This window comes from Pinus tabuliformis, chromosome 9 (assembly GCF_031772625.1).
Source record: "Pinus tabuliformis cultivar Carrire ecotype Pingquan chromosome 9, CPIR1, whole genome shotgun sequence".
Classification (NCBI taxonomy): domain Eukaryota; kingdom Viridiplantae; phylum Streptophyta; class Pinopsida; order Pinales; family Pinaceae; genus Pinus; species Pinus tabuliformis.
In genome coordinates this window covers 1,409,871,860-1,409,888,235 of record NC_142307.1, presented here as the reverse complement: position 1 = coordinate 1,409,888,235, position 16,376 = coordinate 1,409,871,860, and the positions used below count along the sequence as shown (strand labels likewise).

The 16,376-nt window shown below is 42.6% G+C and overlaps 1 protein-coding gene across 3 annotated transcripts in view; it reads right to left on the bottom strand.

Annotated features, from left to right (window-relative positions):
* Positions 1-16,376, bottom strand: part of LOC149153829 (MATE efflux family protein) — a 131,277-nt gene that overhangs the window by 76,764 nt on the left and 38,137 nt on the right. For all 3 annotated transcript variants that reach the window (XM_089440230.1, XM_089440231.1, XM_089440229.1), the window contains 2 exons: positions 15,535-15,744; positions 15,153-15,280 (listed from right to left, as the gene is read on the bottom strand). In XM_089440230.1, the coding sequence (XP_089296356.1) occupies positions 15,153-15,280; positions 15,535-15,744 (338 nt within the window). The remainder of the gene's footprint in view (positions 1-15,152; positions 15,281-15,534; positions 15,745-16,376) is intronic.

Here is a 16,376-nt window from a genome sequence, read left to right as displayed (position 1 = left end):
CCTAGCTCTTAGGAGTTACACTTCATATAGGTTAGTCTATCATATTAAGCAGCAGGTGTCCATCCAGTTACTTGGTTTTAATTTGTAATAAGCAAGAATTGTGACTCCATAAGGCACTAGTCTCATCTCTAGATCTAATTAAATCCTTAAGCCTTGCTAATTTCAACCAAGTAGCTAGGTCACTCATCCGTGTCTCCCAAATGTGAAAATTTATGAATCTAATATATCAAAAACCCCTATTGCAATATCTGGTTTACTATCTCCTACTTATTCTTTACATTAACAAATTATTTATATGCATAAATATCGAAATAAACACAATTGCAATTTGCAACCTTCACAAACATACAGAACAGCAACTGAAATAAACTGAGACAACACAAGGGACACCGTTATTTTTGGACAATCATCCCCGAAAAAACCCAATTCGGGAAAACCGGTGTAGCAGATGAGGGGTATATTATTATGCAGATTTCTAAATACAACTAGGGTGCCAAAAATGGCTCACCCTTCAGAGATTATCCTCGGTAGAAGTACCTTTCTCCAGAGAGATATTCCTGCTAATCAGCAACCGGATGATTGGCCCCACAGTAACTTCAATTGTTCCTCAGCTAGACAGCGAAATCTGCTCCAAGCTATCTTCTGGAACTACGTCACCCTCCAGGGACTACATCACCCTCCTACAGCTCTGCGTCAGTTGATCAACTCTCAGTCTGGCCCATGAAATCACTTTATCGCAGTCCCTTCAGCCCAGCATCAGCTCTGCAGCGCTCTGTGCTGCCTGCGCCAGCCTCTGCGGCTTCTACGTTAGCCTCTTGGCCCTCTACATCCTCTGCGCTGGCCTCCTCAGCCTCTGCATCAACCCTTGTTGCCTCTGCATCAGCCTTCCTTGGCTCTGCGCTGTCTTTCTGGGACTTTCTCTACCTCTCTGATATGTATTCTCGGCCTCCTGCCGAACTACCCCTCGCTACAACAGATCACTAACTCGATTTCTCAGCAAACCCTGCCCCAGAAAATCGAATTGACTGATCAATTTGGTGTATCTCAAACTGACCCTCAAGCCTCCTCTTATACTTTTCATGTTGACGATTCAACGGCCGAGATTAAGTCCCTAATCAACGGCTAGGATTAGATCTAACTTGATCCTCGTTATTTAGAACTTTATCACCCATATTATATTAATACACATTAATATTTTAATTTCCTAAGTTTAGACTTAGGGTTTCATTAAAAATATTAATTATTTTAATATCTCTCCATCCGGGTGCAATTTCCCCAAATGATTTTTGGGTCTTGGAGATCTCATGTGCCTTAGCCTCTCCACCAATTTTCATGGCTAGAACACATCTGATGCTACCAAAAATCAACACTCCCTCTTAGCGAGGAATGTGCTCTAGTAATGCTTCATCACAAAAACATCACACTGATCTTCCGCATTGGTACCTGTGTTGATACTTGGCCTGCTGCCTCACATCCTCTGCACTACTACTTCGTATACTGCTGCCCGTGATGCTGCCACTGCCACTTCTACATCTGTACTGCAACTCCCTCTCAACATGTTGCATCATGTTGCCTATAGCACTGCCACTGCTAACTGTTGCACTGCAACTCAGTTACCGAGAAGTAAGTAACTGACTTCTCCCAAACATTGACATCCCGGCCAGACTGGAAGCCTCGTGATACTAAAGCTGCCTTTGCTGCTAATCTGTGCTTCATCTGTTGCCACTGCGCTGCTGCAACCTCTTTTGTGCCCTTGCATTGCTGCAACCTAAACTACGCTGCTACAGAACTCTGCACTCTAGCCCTGCCTTATTGCTCCACCACACTTTGCTCCACCTGACACCTATCATCATGCTATTGTCGTTGAGGGCTCCCGTAGCCAGATGCGATCCAAGAGTTTGGGCACCCCAAGGATCCTGCCCCTGCATGTAGTCCTCTTGACTACAACTCTATGTCTCCCCACATCTTCTCTAGAGGCACATGAGCACTCATGGCACAATCGTCATCAGTCTCAACATCCTTCTCCGCCTTAGTTGGCGCTGCCTTTGAATTGGAAGCTTCTCCCTTGCCTTTCTTCCTGGGGCACTGAGATGAATAATGTCCCAGCTCCCCACAATTGAAGCACTTGACCTCGGATATGTCCTTCTTCTTCCTCTTCCCTTGTTGTCCCGCAAATGCTAGAGTTGCATCCTCCTCCTCTTTCTTGACTCGAACTCCTTTACAGCTACTCCCCGCCTTGGTCAACCTCCTAATCTCCTTCTGTCGTAGAGTTGCCCACATCTTCTCCCCACTAGGGAGAGTCGCTCTGCCCAAAGATGCTTTGGACAAACGTCTCCCAGTCCTCAGAGACTGCATTTAGAGCAGTCCTAACCATAAACTCTGGATCCAGTGTAGACCCCACGGAAGTAAGTTGGTCGTGAATTCCTTGCAACCTAAGGAGGAAGTGATCTATCTCCTCTCCTTTCTGCATCTGATATGACCTCAGCTGATTCTCCAATAGCATCTTCCGCTGCACAGAAGAGCCCTGGTATAAGGTGGTCAAGGCCTCCCACATCTCCCTTGTTGTGTTCTTCTCAGCAATATGTGGTATGACATGATCTTTGACCCCGTCTAGGATCATGCATTTTACCTTCGCCTCGGCCTCCTCATACTTCTCATTAGCATTCGGGTCAACTAGGACAACTACGATTTTCAAGGCATAGTCCTTGATGCGATGTTTATCCAGGATTGCCAGGATCCTAGCCTTCCAGATGACAAAATTGGAAGCCCCGTCCAATTTGTCCTGATCCCTCAATCCATTCACTGCCATCTCTGCTCCTCTTCTAGACTCCCTCTGAGTCTCAACTTCCCTCCCAGAAATCGGCCAACTGTCGAATCACTCCTCTCCAGTCCTTTGTCGCTGCAACTCGGATCTAGATTTCTTGGCTAGAAATCCGTCGAGCTAGTGCTTCCCTCTACCTTTGTTCTGTCTCCTTAGACATTGTTCTGCACAGACAGAAACAGCATCCCACTAGCTCCTCAAATCACAATCTGCACAGCTCCCTTAGCCCCGGCAACTGAAGAATCTGAGCCCTTCAGGCTCTGCGCAATCACGATGAAGGTTGAATCTGCTCCTCCGGCCAACTGTGTCAATCCTATCTGGCTGAGAAGGATGGCGTGGCTCTGCGTGAGCTTCTTCTGCCCCTCTCTGCCTTTGCCTCTACATTGGCCCTTCCCTTGGCTCGAAATGCTGACGCAGGCTCTGCGTGAGCCTCTACGTCACCCTCTAAACACTGTGTGACCTCTTCTCTTGTTGCTTCACCTCTGGAACAGCGTTGTCTCTCGGGACAGCTGCTTCTGCTGCAAATTTTTCAGATTTCTTTTGCTGGTGTCTTAAGTCCTCCTGTGATCTGCAATCGCTCTGATACCATGTGAAAATTTCTAAATCTAATACATCAGAAACCCCTACTACAATATCTGGTTTATTATCTCCTACTTGTTCTTTAAATTAACAAGTTATTTATATGCATAAATATCGAAATAAACACAATTGCAGCCTTCACAAACATACAAATCAGCAACTGAAATAAACTGAGACAACATAAGGGACACCGTTATTTTTCGACGATCGTCCCCGGAGAAACCCAATTCGGGAAAACCGATGCAGCAAATGACGGTTATATTAATATGCAAATTTTTTAATACAACTAGGGTGCTAGAAATGGCTCACCCTTTAGAGATTATCCTTGGCAGAAGTACCTTTCTCCGGAGACAGATATTCCGGCTAATCAGCAACCAGATGATTGGCCCCACAGTAACTTCGATTGTTCCTCAGCTAGACAGCGAAATCTGCTCCAAGCTATCTTCTGGAACTGCGTCACCCTCCTACGACTTTGCATCCGCTGATCAGCTCTCAGTCTGGCCCACGAAATCACTTCAACGCAGTCTCTTTAGCCCAGCATCAGCTCTGCAGCCCTCTGCGTTGCCTGCGTCAGCCTCTTGGCCCTCTGTGTCCTCTGCGCTAGCCTCCTCAGCTTCTGCGTCAACCTTCCTAGGCTCTGCGTTGTCTCTCTGACACTTTCTCTGCCTCTCTGATATGTATTCTCGGCCTCCTGCCAAACTGCCCCTCGCTGCAACAGATCACTAACTCGATTTCTCAGCGAACCCTGCCTAGAAAATCGAATTGACTGATCAACTTGGCGTATCTCCAACTGACCCTCAAGCCTCCTCTTATACTTTTCATGTTGACGATTCAATGGCCGAGATTAAGTCCCTAATCAACGCTAAGATTAGATCTGGCTTGATCCTCGTTATTTAGTACTTTCTCACCCATATTATATTAATACACATTAATATTTTAATTTTCCTAAGTTTAGACTTAGTGGCTCATTAAAAATATTAATTATTTTAGTATCTCTCCATCCGTGTGGGATTTCCCCAAACGATTTTTGGGTTTGGGAGATCTCATGTGCCTTAGCCTCTCCACCAATTTTCAGGGCTAGCACATCTGATGCTACCAAAATCAACACCAAACAAGTTGGTTTCCAACTTGTTCTCCTTCACCTCATTCCATAGGGACTACCCCCCACAGTCTGTTGTTGGGAGACAGCTAAAACGGAGTGGGCGGGGATCAGAGTGACAGCCCCCCCCTAAGCGATTGTCAGTGCCTATACAATCTAGGCGACAACATTTTTTGGCGACATTGCTAGGGACAAGTTTCTCGTTGTCAGGGATAGATTTTTTTCGTGCCCAGGGTTTACGACAATCTCTCAATCTTTCAATCTTTCCATCTTTCTTCATTCCTTGTCTCGTCAACATCACAACATTTTTGACACCTTTCTTACATCATCCTTCATCTTCTCATCACCTTATCTTTTGTTCTCTCACTAATCTTCTCATGTTGTTCATTCACACCGTTAGCACCTAGACATTTAGGTTGGTTTCTTGTTTGGGTGGTGACTCCATGAATTCATCCATTCACACAAAGGTACTCTAGAAGAAATCCTGGTGGCTTTGTTAACCCCGTTCACGATCTTGAAAAGGTTCTAAGAGCCCAGTTAAACAAATTACATTCTAGAGATCGTTTAAATTTTCTCAGACAGGAAGCTCTCCTTGATCTCCATTTGCTTTTCATCAACCATCCTATAAATCAAGACATCATGGGTGACTTCTACAGGCCTTGCAACTTCACCAACATTTAGGGATATCCACATGATTTGTCGAATGAATCCACTATGAGTAAGTTGCCTCTCTTCCAAGGGAACAATGTCATTAATGTTGAAAGTCACATAAAGAAGTTCAACTGCTTTATCCAAAGATTCGCTCATGCTACTACATATAATCACAAGGATGTTCAAATGAAATTATTTGTGCTTTCTCTAGAAGATGATCTCGATTGGTTTCAAGATAAAGATGACAATTCCTTCGATTCTTTGAGATCCCTTCTTGATGCATTTAGAGATAAGTATGGAGATAAGAGGGAAGGAAAGCATTTGGTAAAGGAATTCAACACTATCAATAAAAGAGAAAATGACACAGTTGAAGAATTTAACCAAAGATTTAATAAACTATTTGTGGAAATGACTCGAGATTACAAGTCTCCTAACAAGACAATTCTGGAACAATATCTTGAGGCTTACCCTGTAGAGACACAGTATGAGATAAGACGTGTTCATCCCAACACTTTAGTTATTGCCCAAAGCACAGCCGAGGAATCGGAAAAGGAGAAGAAAGCCTCAAGAAAGTCAGAGATCGCTGATTTTAAAAGAATCCAAATCAAGTCTAAGGGGAAAGAGTTTAAAGAAGAAGAATCTGAGATAAATAAAGAATTGACCCAATTAATGAAAGGAATGAAGGTTTAACATGCCAGATAGATGGGTGAGATACAAAATCAATTGATACAAATGGAAAGGTCTTGAATGCAGAGTATGTCGCCTAGAAATAATAATAACAACAAGGGTAACAACAACAATCCATGGCCGAGAAGAAATCCACCAAATGATCAAAGTCCTCCTACACCACTTATGTTTGCTAATGTGATTGATGAGTCTGTTCATTTCTACAAACCTTGTGAGAGTTTCCATGAAGAGAGTGCATGTGCCTTTGCTAGAAGAATCCTGAAGGAAAGTAGGAACCAGCAAGATCATAACGCAAGTCAAGATAACTCCAAGGAAAGTCGATGTGCTGACATGATATCTTCAGCTTTCGCCATCAACACCTTCAATGAAGAGAAAGACCCCATTACTCAAGCATACAGTGAAAAGCCATCTCAGGAGAAGATTCTTGAGCTTGCAAAAAGTAAAGGTTATACCAGGAGAGGTAAGGATCAGAGCCAAAATAGACAAGTTCCATCTGAAAGGTATAAGTCAGGGTTAAAGGTAGATTGGGCAGCATGGATCAATAACATTAAGATGCCAGTTCCAGTGTTAGAATCGTTGAAGATTTCATCACAAAGAGCTTCCTTAGGCGTTGCTCAACAAGAAAGATTTGATGGTCAGCCTAAAGATGAAGAAATGAGGTTAAAGGATTTAAACTGCTATATGACTAAGGAAGACCATCAGTGTTTCTTCTTGACATTGGACATAAATGATCGTTTTCTCCATAATTGCATGCTTGACTATGGTGCATCTACAAATGTTATGACTAAGAAAGTTATGGAACAGTTAAACTTAAGAATCTCTAGACCTTATCATAACATTTGCTCAATGGATTCTAAAAAAGTTGAAATCCTTGGTGTGGTTAAAGATCTACAGGTTGCATTAGTTGATTACCCATACAGGATCATCACCATGGACATAACAGTAATTGATGCGCCAGATGTCTGGGGAATGCTTCTTTCTAGGAAGTTTCCAGTGGAGAGGAAGTACCATGTGGAAGTTCCAAATAGATTGGAAAATGGTGAAGAAGTCACGCCACAGGGTCATCCACCACACTTCGAGTCGTAATTTGTTCAGCCGATCTGTCACTTTTCTTCATTCCACCGCCCATGCCCTCCTCCGAATAGAAAAAGAAACAGATTTCAGTTTGACAAAGATACGCAGCATAGTGATGAGCAGTTACACCGACTGAAGAGGGTCAAATTTCAGCAAGGGGCATCTGATAAGTGTTGATTTTTGGTAGCATCGAATGTGCTCTAAGTCTCAAACTTTGCAGGAAGGCTTGGGCACATGTATTCCAAAGAACCCAGAAAGCATTTTGGGAAATTCCACCCAGAAACAGTTTTATTAAAATAATTAATTATTTTTAATGGGACCCTAAGTCTAAACTTAGGAAAATAAATAATTGATGGGTATTAATCTAACTGTGGGTGTAACTTCTAGAAGAAGACGACGATCAAGTAGAAATGATCTTAACCATTGATTAGCTTCTAATCTGGGTCGTTGAATGTCAACGAAGAGATTATTTAAGGAGGCTTGAGGGCCATTTGAAAAGACACACAAAGTGAGTTCAGAAGTTTGATTTTTTGAAGCAAAGCAATTGCCAAGAGAATTTCGATAGTGAGCTTTTGTAGTGAGGGGCAGGGATAATATCTGAATGGAAATCTTCCCCAGTCAGAGGATACTCAGCAAAGAAGGCAGAGGGAGATCCAACAGTGGCAGCACTGAGCCAAAGGGGTTGATGCAGAGGCAGCGTAGAAGCCAAGAGGGAGTCAGAAATTTGCAGAGGGAATTTGAGTTTCAGAAGCCGGGAACCAGGGTGTGAGACAGGGAGGCAGAAATCGAATCACCTGGGCAGCAAATTGACCAGCCAAAGGATTGAAGTTGTCCCAAGTGAGCTTGACGATGGGCTAATGCAGACATTGCGCAAAGTCAACCAGAAAAGTCAGGGGCAATCATTCTAGGGTTGGATCAGCCAGGATTCCCAATGATAGTGTGAGGTAATCTCACAAATCTCTCTGTCAGGATTATTCTCTATAACTAGATTGCCAGGAAGGCTTCCAGAGTTGTATTCAGAAATCTACTGCATAATAATAAAAACCCTCATATCAGTTGCACCGGTTTTCTTGCATTGGGTTTTTCAGGGGACATTTATTAAAAAACAACTGTCACTGTGTGTATCTTTCTCTATTGTTCAATTTTTTGTTTCGGCATATTATTTAAATGGTGTAGACTGTTGTGTATGTTTTTCGATGTTTGTCGTATGAAACTGCAAATAACTTGTTCATGTAAATCTAACAAGTAGAAGAAATATCATCAGTGCTACAATAGGAATTCTCGGGTTTAAGGAATTTTCACATGGTATCGGAGCAAGTGCGGGTGAAGCAAGAAGAACATTGCCATAGAACCCAGCACTAAGCAGAAAAGGAGGTCGAAAAAGCTGCAAGAGGCAGCAGTTCGAATCCCCAGAGGGGTTTACGTAGTCCTAGTCGAAGGGTTAAATTTCGACACAATCTCTCTCTGAGTGAGTCGACAGAAAGAAGGGCTTCCAAATCGAAATCTTGTCGTGGCAGAGGGAGCAACGTTGAAGCCTCAGTGTGAGGAAGAGCTGGTGGGACACAATTTTTCTGCAGGCCGTCTTGCTAGGCAAAAAGACGTCAAAAGAGAAAAGAAGCACTATGAGGAATTTTTCCTCAGTAGACTTCCCACCAAGAAGTTCGTTCTCTTATTGGCTAAGCAGCAGCAGTAAGAGCATAGAGGAGTAGTTCGATAGTTTTCCGTGGAAAAAAGATGGCAACCAGTGGTTTGAGAGATCAGAATAGTTTGGATGGGCATCCAACTACGTCATCTAGAACGTGACAATGTCATTCCTTCTAGATGAGCATGCTCTCAAGACATATGTCGACAGCGTGGTGGTTGTACCTGCAGATCAGGATCCGTTGAAAAAGTACAAAGTAGAAATGGCAAAGGCTAAAAGAATGATCCTCGATGAAGTGAAGGATCATGTAGTCTGTAAAATCGCTAGCAGAGGGACTGCTAAGGAGATGGGGGATGCGTTGTCTACGCTATATCTATCTTTCGAGCAACGGAAGATGTGCTTAAAGCAGAAACTAATATCTGCACAGATGCAGAAGGGGGAGCGTGTAGATTCGTTCCTCACGAAGCTTCAGGAGACGCGAGATGAGTTATCAGTTGTGGGGTCGGCACGTCAAGATTCCGAGTTGGTTAGACTGGCCCTCAATTCTGTCTCAGATGAGTGGCAATTCTTTGTCCAGAGTATCCTGGGCAAGGCGACCTTGCCTAATTGGGATGAGATGTGGGTAGCTCTCAAGCAAGAGGAGCTGAGGAGAGACTTGGTCAAGTGTAAACTTGATGGAAGCAGTAGCAGTGGGTCGAAACCCAAGGAGGAGGATAAGAATGCAGCCCTTGCATCGAAGGGACAGTGGGAGCAGTAGAGGCAGAAGAAGGACGTCTCGAAGATAAAATGCTTCAGGTGTGGTGAGATGGGTCACTACGCAACACAGTGTCCTCTCAAGAAGGACAAAGATGAGAAGCACGATCCAAAGGCTGCAGCCGCGAAGATCAAGGAGGAGGAGTTCGCCATGACAGCCGAGATGCCTCTAAGAGGGAGGTGGGCGGATTTGAAGTTGTAGCTCAAAAGAGCTACAAATGGGCAGGATCCTTGAGGAGCCCACCTCTCGGATCAATTCCATGCTATGGGAGCCCAGATCAAGAGTAGCAAGATGGACGAAGTGTCAAATGGTGCAGAGGAGTGTTGGAGCGACAGATGTAGTGGCTAGAACACCAAGTCTGAGCAGGGTTGCAGCAGTGCAGTAGCAACAACAGCAGCGCAGTGGCTTCAGAGGGACAGCATGGGACTAGCAGTAGTCAGATCTTCAGCATCGAGACGCATCTATCCTGAACACTTGTTCAGTAATTTGGGATGTTTTTGTGTTGCTGATGCAGTAGCAGTAGCAGTTTGCAATGCAGATGCAGTAGCAGTAGCAGTTTGCAATGCGGATGCAGTTGGCAGGGGCAGTGCCAGCAGCAGCACGGATGCAAAAATTCAGAGGGAGTTGCAGTACGGATGCAGTGTTGACAGTGGCAAGGTCAGCAGCAGTACAGATGCAGCATTTGCGCAATGGTTGGTGGACAACATGTCAGACATCAGCAATGCAGAGGGAGATGTTACAGAACAGAGTGATGCTTTAGCAGGTTGCATTGCTAGAGTACATTCCTCACTAAGAGGGAGTGTTGATTTCTGGTAGCATCGGATGTGCTCTAAGTCTCAAATTTCGTAGGGAGGCTTGGGCACATGTATTCCAAAGAACCCAAAAATGGTTTTATTAAAATAATTAATTATTTTTAATGAGACCCTAAGTCTAAACTTAGGAAAATAAAATAATTAGTGGGTATTAATCTAACTGTGGATGTAACTTCTAGAAGAAGACGAGGATCAAGCAGAAATGGTCTTAGCCATTGATTAGCTTCTAATCTGGGCCGTTGAACGTCAACGAGGAGATTATTTAAGGAGGCTTGAGGGCCATTTGGAAAGACACAAAGTGAGTTCAGAAGCTCGATTTTCTGAAGCAGAGCAGTTGCCGGGAGAATTTCAATAGTGAGCTTTTGTAGTGAGGGGCAAGGATAGTATCCAAAGGGAAATCTTTCTCGGTTGGAGGATACTCAGCAGAGAAGGCACAGGGAAATCCAGTAGTGGCAGTGCTAAGCCAAAGGGGCTGACACAAAGCCACGCAGAGGCAGTGCAAAAGCCAAGAGGGAGTCCGAAATTTTCAGAGGGAATTCGAGTTTCAGAAGCCGAGAGCTGGGGTGTGAGACCGGGAGGCAGAAATCAAATCACCTGGGCAGCAAATCGACCAGCCAGAGGATTGATGTTGTCCCCAGTGAGCTTGACGCTGTGCTGACGCAGAGGTAGCCAGAAAAGTCGGGGGCAACCTTTCTGGCGCTGGATCAACCAGGATTCCCAATGATAGTGTGAGGTAATCTCACAAATCTCTCTGTCAATATTATTCTCTGTAACTGGGTTGTCGAGAAGGTTTCCAGAGTTATATTCAAAAAAATACTGCATGCAGCATAATAATAAAAAAAACTCAAATCTGTTGCACCAGTTTTCCCGCATTGGGTTTTTCCAGGGACATTTGTCCAAAAACAACTGTGTCACTTGTGTGTATCTTTCTCTATTGTTCAGTTTCTTGTTTCGGCATATGAGCTCCTTGACCAAACATCTCTAATATAAAGAAAAGAAGAAGCTCAATGAAGGTGTATCTCCCCCAAGTCCATCAAAAGCCCCAAGGAACCACCAGCAAACCCCATGAAATGGATGCAAATCACAATGTGGAACCTCATATAATATGAGGTATAACAATAGCAAGTTTTGTTCAGAATATGTTCAAATCCACTTCCATCTACACAGTTACCTCTAGCTTCAACCCTAGCTCGCTGCTCCACTACCATGTGGAGGCTCACAAGGAAATCATGATGGTGCAAAGATGGTGCAAAGAGGACGGAAAAGTAGATAGAAATTAGAACAATTGTTTCTCCTTTTTCACTATATATTTCAGGCTTTAGCTCAATTTAACGTTTTAGTTCTTTTGGTCTTCATACTTCAGTTCAATTCTCATTTTAGAATTTATGCAAATGGCCTATTTTGTAAAGAAAACTCTTTGTTCATTTTGACGGTTGGCGGATAACCTATTTCATTCCATAAGTTAATGGTCTAGTTCCTATTATATGATTTAATGGTTGTCAATTGGATTTATCTCAGTTGGTTGGGAGGAATGATTGTTATGCTCCCTACCTAGGTTCAATCCCAGCAGGTGACATGCTGAGCTCATATTGAGTATATTGCTGTAATGGCTTCAAGCCTTATTGTTGAATGGCCTTGAGCCCTGAAGAATATCTTACACTTGCCTATATGCTGGAGAGTAGGGTACTTGATTACACGAGAAAAAAATGGCTTAATGACAATCCCTAAAATCTATAAACCACAGTTTATCCATCAATTCATCTCATCAAATATGATAATATAAAACTTGCCACTTGAAAATTGTCTCAAAGTTCAAACACATAAGTCTGAAACATAATCAAAATTTGAAATCGCTTGCAATCCATCAAATAACACCAAGTACAACAATTCAAATACTGTATTATTAAACCATTTAATCATGACACAATCATTAACTCAAAATAGAAAATGTCTCCAATCTCAGGTCTCATCTATCAGCATCGAGAACACCTAGCATATGCCTCAAAGAACTAGGGCCTGCAACACTAGTCAGTCCCAGTCAAACTGTCCCATGTGGAAGTTCAGATGCTGGACTCCAAACCCTCCTTGAACAGATTGCTGTTCAGTTGCACTCGCCAAAGACCTAAACAGATCGCTGGTATTATAGCATAAGTAACCTCTCTTTAAATTTTGAACAGATAGCTTCTCAGTCACTGTCACACTACTTAAACAGATTGCTGGAGCCTGGTATTATAGCTGCTAGTATAAGCAAATGCTCAAACAGATTGCTGTTCAGTTACACTCTAGCTGTCCGCTGGAAATCCAAATTGATCAAGAATCCAAGAAGAAATGAGAATGAGAGTCAAATGAGGGGGAGTTATAAGACTTTTAAGGTTTCCTTCGTGGAGTTCCTACTCTTCTTTGTTTAACTCCTAAACCTCTATTTTGTCATTTTCTCCAAGCTTTCTGCGAGTGGGTTCATTTGCCAGCCAGGGATAAAAATCACAAGGCTTGGGCAAGTTTGGTGAGTTTCTAAACCATGATGAGTTCTGGATGGGTTTACCCCCGAGCACTTATTTCAAAAGCAACCTGGCAAGACTCATAAGTCCCTGCTGAGTCTAACAACACTGATATAGCTAGCAATGGCATTCCGTTGCTACGTATGGATCACCATTGACGCTTCAATTAAATTCCATTATTGCAAGTTTAGTCGTTAGAGAGGTTACAAAGCTGTTGTTAACTGCTTTTTATTTCTTTTGTTGTAACCAAAAACTTGAAACATTTAGTTAATTAACACAAGAATGGCCTCCTTTGTTGCACCTTGTTATTGTCCATAAGTTGGAATCAAAGTTTTCCACAATGGCCTCTCCCAAAATTTAAGTTCCATGAATAATGTAAAAGTGAATGATGGTACTTGGCATACAAACAAGGATAAATGGTCAAAAAGAAGTAGGGATAGTTTTAATGTTGAAATCTGGCAGCATCGGGAAGTACTCTCACATGCCCTTGCTGCCGGGGATGTGAGGAAAACACTCATAGAAGTGATTGTCTGAGTGTGTGAGGTAAGTTACGGGGCTTTGATGACTCATGGTATAGACCCATGGTATTCTGATGACCCTTGGTATTCTGATAACCCATGGTATTGCACCCTTTGAAAAGTATAAATTAGAAGGCAATGGAGAGGCTTGAGAAAAAAATTTGGAGAGGAGAATAATGCATGTCTCTTCCTGATTAGGGTTCTGATTTGTTGAGGAAACTGTAGACCTGCAAAGGAGCAGCAGGGTACTCTTGAAGGATGTGAGTAAATTGGTTCATGGGGCAGATCTTTTAGGGCAAATATGTTAGAACTTAGGACAAATCTTGAAGGAGGTCATTAGGCTGTTCTAAAGGCAAGGAAGGAAAGGCTGCAAGGAGGAAAGGAGCAACTGAGGGCATTAAAGGCAGTTTGTACCCTAGGAAGGGCCGGACCTGTGGGAATCTACCATCCAAAGGCTAAAGGACAAGCCATTGAAGGTAGAGGAAGCTAGCCACTGTTTTGAGGGACAAAAACACCGTTAAGGGAAGAAGGAATTGTGCCCTAAGAAGGATCGATTGACTGATAAGGCTGCCATGTAGGGGCCATGCCCTAGAAAGAGGGCAGGTTGTGTCTTTTTGGTAGCTGGCAGGAGGTCGGCAGCTTAGAGGAAGCAAACCACAGCTAAAAGGTAAGGGCTGAGGTCTGGTTAAAGCCTGTGCAATCATCTGCAGGCAGGGAAAAGGAGGGCCAGACCCTGTGGAAGGCTCAGACCTGTGGCTGGGAACAGGCTACAGCAAGGAGCAGCAGGCCACAGCCTGTGCAAGGGCAGAGAAGCCCTGTTTTGGTAAAGCCGCAGTAGAAGTAAGAAGGCAGGGACTGTGGAAGGTCTACAGGATCTAGCTAAAGAAAGATATTTGTGGGCCGTGAGCTGTTAACTGTTACAGCTGCCCACAGGAAGGTAATAAGTGCAGACTGAGGGACCTGTGTGAGGCCTGTTGGCTACAGGAGGTCGTAACAGCAAGACAGACCTATTAAAAGAGAAGATTGCAGGTCGACCGAGTGTTTAAGGAGGGATGGGAAGCCCTAAGGTGCTACAGCAAGGTGGCTGTGTGGACAGTCCATTAAAGGAGAAACTGGACCGAGTGATTTTGGGCAGTGAGGGCTTGAAGGATTTAGCCTCAGCCCAAGGATTTTGTACTTGTGGTTTTTGGGCATTTTCAAGGATTGTAAAGGGCCACTATCCCTGGTACGAGAGCCCTTGGATTTCTTGTTAAAGGACTTACAAGAAATTAATTTTGGCAATTAAATTTCAATGTTATGTGCTTGATCTAATTGCTGGTGTATTTCCACTGTGCAAGTTGTTTTAAAGTTAGGCGTTTTGGTGTGTTTATGTTTTCCAGCTAAAACATAGACCAGGCCTGGTGTGCATGGGATTCTAACATTTAAGTCCTTGTTTTCCCAACTTTCACAAACTGTGTACACTTTAGTACTATAAGCAACTAAAGTACCTCAATTAGCAACAACAATGCAATAGAATGGTGCAGTATGAAGTCCTCATAAACAACAGTAATAGTATAAGAGGCCCTTGACACCTGAAAATTCAGTGTACACTAAGATGCAAAGGAAGCATATAGAAGGTTGTGCCCTTGCACATCAAGCATGGATTTCTTTTGTTTTACAATGTAGAGTTATAGTTTGAGCAGAGGACACAATCACCTTGTGTAGGTGAATTCCTTTATTCTTGAGAATATTGAATAAACGAGTGCATTGACTCATTACTCACAAAATATCTAATCTTCTTGTTTGATCTTTTGTTAGTGCTAACGCAAATGTTGATATCCATTACCTGCTGAGTACCCTATCCATAAAACAAGAAATTTTTGGCTCTTTTTGTAAATTTACCAAATTACAAACAGACCCTGAACCAGAAAAGGTTGCAGGTGCAAGAAAAGATAGTTATACCAAAAAGGTCAAAATTATTTCATACTATTGAGCATATATTCCAGAGAAGAGTACTTAATATTTCTGTTGCACTTACTGAATTTACACCCATGGTGCTCAAGATGGGTCCTGCTCCAAGGATAAGAATAAAAGCTTCAATAATGCCAATAGCTCCTCCAAGTACTAAAGCTGATGAAACTGATGGAAGAAGTTTCTTTTCGATACCTGGTTCAGTTGTTATTCAAGCTAACAATGCATTAGTCTTCAAAGCGTTGGCTTTTGAGTTTATCCTATTTCAGAGAGAGAAAAAAAAAGGACAGAATGAAGTGATAGGGTCTTCAAGTCACTAAATACACCCACGATTCAAGATTTTGGGACCATACTGACAAAGATATAGAAACAAGAAAATAAAATTGCTATTAAATCTGAATGCTACAATTCTGATGTAACAAGAGTTGACAAAGATTGATGATACGTACGAGTAGAAGAAATCAGTAAATCTTTTTCATCACTATCCAGAACGTCTTTTGTAGATCCCTCCATATCCAATTCTTTATCCATTATTTCAGTGATAGCATCCTCCTCAGCTACTAGAGATGTTGTGACACTTACAAGGGGAAAGTTGAATACTTTTGTCACTTGACTGAATATTGCTATCGAAACCCCCACAGCACCAACCTCCACTGAACCTGAAATAAAGCAATCCAGAGGCTATGAAGGATTTCCAAAATTGCTTAAGATTTTATGCTTTGGAAGCAAAATTCACAACGCAAAGTCCTTATTAGTGATTGAAAACAGGCATTCTCTCTTAGCCGCCTTCCAATTTAGCAGTTCTTAGACACTGAGATGTTGTAAGCAAGTTATTGCCATATGATTCCCTGGATCACCCTATAGCTAGAGAATCGAGATAAGCCCACCAAACCTTTCTGTATGAAGAACAGCATAATACAAACTAAATTATCCATCTTCTACTTCGAGTGAACTCCACCAAATGATGGCTATGTTTAAGTGTCACAAAACATTCAAGCAACAGAACATTAATAAAGTTGTTTTTCACATCTGTGCCCATTCATGTTCAATTAAATTTTTCACAATTGTTGTATCAAGTTGCTTCTCAGTTATGACAAAGAATTGAATAAAGTCCATCACTAAATCAACAATAGCAATAATCGTTCATTCATGATCCCAGCTCCAAGACAAGACGAAGCTAGGCATTGTGAATATGAATCAATGGATAGGCAAGAAACTTTCGTATGAATATTGTATAGAGTATAGATATACATATGAATACATATTTTTTAAATGCAGATGTTTCTCCTTT